The sequence below is a fragment of the Phaethon lepturus genome, unplaced genomic scaffold (assembly GCF_000687285.1).
Source record: "Phaethon lepturus isolate BGI_N335 unplaced genomic scaffold, ASM68728v1 scaffold5235, whole genome shotgun sequence".
Classification (NCBI taxonomy): domain Eukaryota; kingdom Metazoa; phylum Chordata; class Aves; order Phaethontiformes; family Phaethontidae; genus Phaethon; species Phaethon lepturus.
The window spans coordinates 2,068-6,208 of NW_010541052.1; the positions used below are offsets into that span (position 1 = coordinate 2,068).

General features: G+C 59.3%; 1 protein-coding gene across 1 annotated transcript; it reads right to left on the reverse strand.

The window, feature by feature from the left end:
* Positions 1-2,591: 2,591 nt before the first annotated feature.
* LOC104621185 (cytochrome c oxidase subunit 6B1) lies at positions 2,592-4,127 on the reverse strand. The gene is made up of 3 exons (XM_010287606.1): positions 4,022-4,127; positions 3,806-3,906; positions 2,592-2,645 (listed from the first exon to the last, which is right to left on the reverse strand). Exons 1-3 carry the CDS (start codon positions 4,125-4,127, stop codon positions 2,592-2,594), a joined length of 261 nt encoding a protein of 86 aa, XP_010285908.1.
* Between the last annotated feature and the right edge of the window lie 14 nt (positions 4,128-4,141).

A 4,141-nucleotide genomic window follows, 5' to 3' on the forward strand; every position in this document is an offset into this window, starting at 1 on the left:
GTGGCCATCCATGATGTCCTCCATCTCTCTGTCCATCCACAACATCCTTATGTGTCCATCCATGGTGTCCCATGTGTGACCATCCCCCTGTGACACCTCTACATGTCCATGATGTCTTCTGTGCCTCCATGATGTCCTCCATGTCTCTGTCCATCTATGACATCTCCACATGTCCATGATGTCTTCCAGATGTCCATCCATGACATCCCTATGTACCCACAATGTCCTCCACCTCTCTGTCCATCTATGACCTCCCAACGTGTCAGTCTGGGCTGTCCCGTTTCTCTTCATCCATGACATCCCTGCACGTTCTTCCATGATGTTCTCCACCTCTCTGTCCACCAGCGACACCCCTATGCGGCCATCGTGTCCCCTACATGGCCGTCCATCCATGACATCCCTACATGTCCATGAGGTCCCCAATGCATCCGTGATGTCCTCCACCTCTCTGTCCACCTGCCATCTCCCTACCTGTCCCCTCCATGATGTCCCCTGTGGTGTGTCCCTCCCCGATGTGTCACTTGTCTCCATGTCCCCACCCAACCCCTCTATGATCTACAGCTCCGTGGTGCCCCAAGGCCTCTCGCTGCCGCCCTGGTGACACCTGTGTCCACCACCGAACGCTGCTGCCACGGGACCTGCCTACAGGTGAGGGGACACCATGGGGACAGGGTTGGAGGGGATGGAAAGGGACCTCCAGGTGAAGGGACACGATAGGGACAGTGGATGGGAGGACCTCCAGGTGAAGTAATGCAAGGAGGATGGGGACATGGGGATGGAGAAACCATGAACAGCGGAGGAACGGAAGGGTGAGGAGATGGGTGGATGGATGAGATGAAGAAACCACTGAAGGAGGACAGATACCATGAATAGCGGAGGAACGGGAGGGTGAGGCGATGGGTGGATGGATGAGGAGATGAAGAAACCACTGAAGGAGGACAGATGGATGGTCAGGTGAATGGAACCATGGAAGAAGGCTGAAGGATGAGATGAACAAATCAAAGAGCTTCTTCGATGGTTTCTTCATCCATCTGTTCGTGGAGATATGGATGGAGACAGCACTGAAAATACACCATGGGGACAGGGTTGGAGGGGATGGAAAGGGACCTCCAGGTGAAGGGACACGATAGGGACAGTGGATGGGAGGACCTCCAGGTGAAGTAATGCAAGGAGGATGGGGACATGGGGATGGAGAAACCATGAACAGCGGAGGAACGGAAGGGGGAGGAGATGGGTGGATGGATGAGATGAAGAAACCACTGAAGGAGGACAGATGGATGGTCAGGTGAATGGAACCATGGAAGAAGGCTGAAGGATGAGATGAACAAATCAAAGAGCTTCTTCGATGGTTTCTTCATCCATCTGTTCGTGGAGATATGGATGGAGACAGCACTGAAAATGGATGGACGGAGAAACCATCAAAGACGTTCTTCAATTATTTCTCCATCCATTGAAGAAGCACGATGGAGAAATCCAAGAGCCTCTTCAATGGGTTCTCCATCCATCCGTTCATGGAGATAGGGAGGGGGAAACCACCGAAGATGGATGGATGGATGGATGGATAAACCATTGCAGAATAGATGGAGAAGCAGAAAGGCATTGAGGAAGGGTAGACAGATAGATGGGTGGGTGGAGAAACCATGAAAGTAGGATAGATTGAACTGAGGAAGAATGGATGAAGAAACCACTGAAGATGGATGGAGAAACCATTGAAGGTGGATGGATGGAGAAACCATTGAGGAGGGATGGATTGATGAAGGGATGGGTAGAGAAACCATGGAAGAGGGATGGATGGATGCAAGAGGAGAGAGAGACGGAGATGTGGATGGAGAAATGGGAGAATGGATGGAAGGGTCAGGGAGATGGATGGTGGGATGGGGAGGACACCCTGACCCCATGTCCTCCCCCAGGGGAGCTGCTGGGAGCGCTGCCGCTGCGAGGCCTCGGCCAGACCTTGGTGGCCCCTGGGGGTGCTGTGGGCCAGATCCTGGGGCTGCCCCTCGGTTTCCAGCCCCTCCAGGGGGTCCCCTTGGTCCCATAGCGCCTCTGTCCCCAAGGAACACCCTGGGGGCACCCAGGTGTACGAGCGGGGGGTTGTCCCCCCACTGTCCCACCACAACTTGTCGTTAATAAAAACGTTTTTCGCTCCAGTTTGAGGGGGGTCTCTGCTCTGTCTCCTCCCCCCTCCAGGGGACCCAGGACCCCACCTTGGGGACCACCAGCCTACATTGGGGACCACCAGGGGACCCAGGACCCCGCCTTGGGGACCACCACCCCATCAGGGGACCTAGGACTCCGCCTTGGGGACCACCAGCCTACATTGGGGACCACCAGGGGACCCAGGACCCCGCCTTGGGGACCACCACCCCATCAGGGGACCCAGGACCCCACCTTGGGGACCACCACCACCCCCCCAGCAGAAGCCATACCCAGGACCAGTTCAACCCTTTATTGGCCATGCCACCACCCAGGTGACAGCGGTGTCCCCTCCCCCCAGACGGTGACAGCCGTGTGCCCCACCCACCGGAGTGGGGGACGGCCGTGTCACCCACCCCCCTGGTGACACAAATGTCCCCTCCCCGGGATGAAGCTCAGATCTTGCCAGGGAAGGTCCCCTCCTCGCGGTACTCGTCCCACGTTGTCACCTGTGGGGTGACACGGTGACAGCGTGAGCTACACGAGGGAGGTGGGGACCACGGTGACATCATGGGGGACGCAGTGATGACACAGGGCATGCAAGGCATCATGGTGACATCATGGGGGATATGGTAACACCATGCGGGATGTAGTGACGTCATAGGGGACATAGGGACATCATGGTGACACCATGGGGGACACAGGAACCACAGCAATGTCATGGGGAAATGGTGACACCATGGAAGACGCAGGGACCACGGTGACATCATAGGGTACGTGGTAACACCATGAAGGACGTTGTGACACCATGGATGGATGGCGCAGGGACTGCGGTGATGCCATGGGGACACCACAGGGGTTCTGAGGACTGTGGGGACATCATGGGGGACCTGAGAGGGACCACAGGACCATGGGGACACCCTGGGGACCCTGAGGGCTGTGGGGACACCAAGGGGACACCGAGGGTCATGGAGATGCCATGGGGGATCCTGACAGCCACAGGAACACCGAGGGGGACTCCGAGAGCCATGAGGACACCATGGGGACACCATGGGGACGCCATGGTGGACCTCCGGACCATGGGGACACTCTGGAGATACTGTAGGGGACTCTGAGAGCTATGGGGACACCCCAGGGACACTGTGGGGACACCAAGGGTTGTGGGGACACCATGGGGGACCCTGAGGACTGTGGGGACACCCTGGGGGACCTGAGGGCCATGGGGACACCCCAGGGACCCCACAAGGACCCTGAGGACACTATGTGGGAGTCTGAGGGGTGTGGGGACACCCTGGGGACACCACAGGGACCCTAAGGGCCATGGGGACATACGTGGGAGGCTGAGGGCTGTGAGGATCCCCTGGGGGCACTGTGGGGAACCCAAGGACCACGGGGACCCGGTGGGGACACCACAGGGATCGACATCTGGGGAACCCAAGGGCCACGGGGACCCGGTGGGGACACCACAGGGATCCTGAGGGCCATGGGGACATACGTGGGAGTCTGAGGGCTGTGGGGACCCCCTAGGGACACTGTGGGGACCCAGAGGGGACATTGTGGGGGACTGAGAACCATGGGGACACCCTGGGGAACCCGAGGACCATGGGGACCCGGTGGGGCCACCACGGGGTCCCTGGGGCCACCGTGGGGCCGGGGAGGTGCCACTCACCCAGGCGGTGGGGCAGAGGGACTTGTAGACGCGGTAGTACCACTGGCAGGGGCTGGCGTCCGTCCCCTTGGCCGCCATCGCCTTCTCACAGCGGTGGAAATCTGGGGAGGGGCAGGAAGGGACGTCAGGGGACCCCCCCTGGCATCCGGGGGACCCCCAGGGGACAGAGGGGACCCCCAGGGGATGGGGGGGACCCCCGGGGTGGGGGGCGCGTACCCAGGTAGTTCTGCCAGCAGTTCCTGGTCTGGTTCTGGTTGGGGAAGCGGCTGTCGAAAGGCGCCGTCTTGTAGCGCTCCAGCTTGGTCTTGATGTTCTCCGCCATGGCTGGGGGGTCAT

Bases quoted from the DNA above. Each gene is read 5' to 3' on its own strand.
- LOC104621185 (XM_010287606.1), bottom strand. From the start codon at position 4,127: ATGGCGGAGAACATCAAGACCAAGCTGGAGCGCTACAAGACGGCGCCT. The intron at 3,907-4,021 runs GTACGCGCCCCC...GCCCCTCCCCAG, and splicing joins CTGCTGGCAGAACTACCTGG to ATTTCCACCGCTGTGAGAAG. The intron at 2,646-3,805 runs GTGAGTGGCACC...GTCACCCCACAG, and splicing joins CCCTCTGCCCCACCGCCTGG to GTGACAACGTGGGACGAGTA.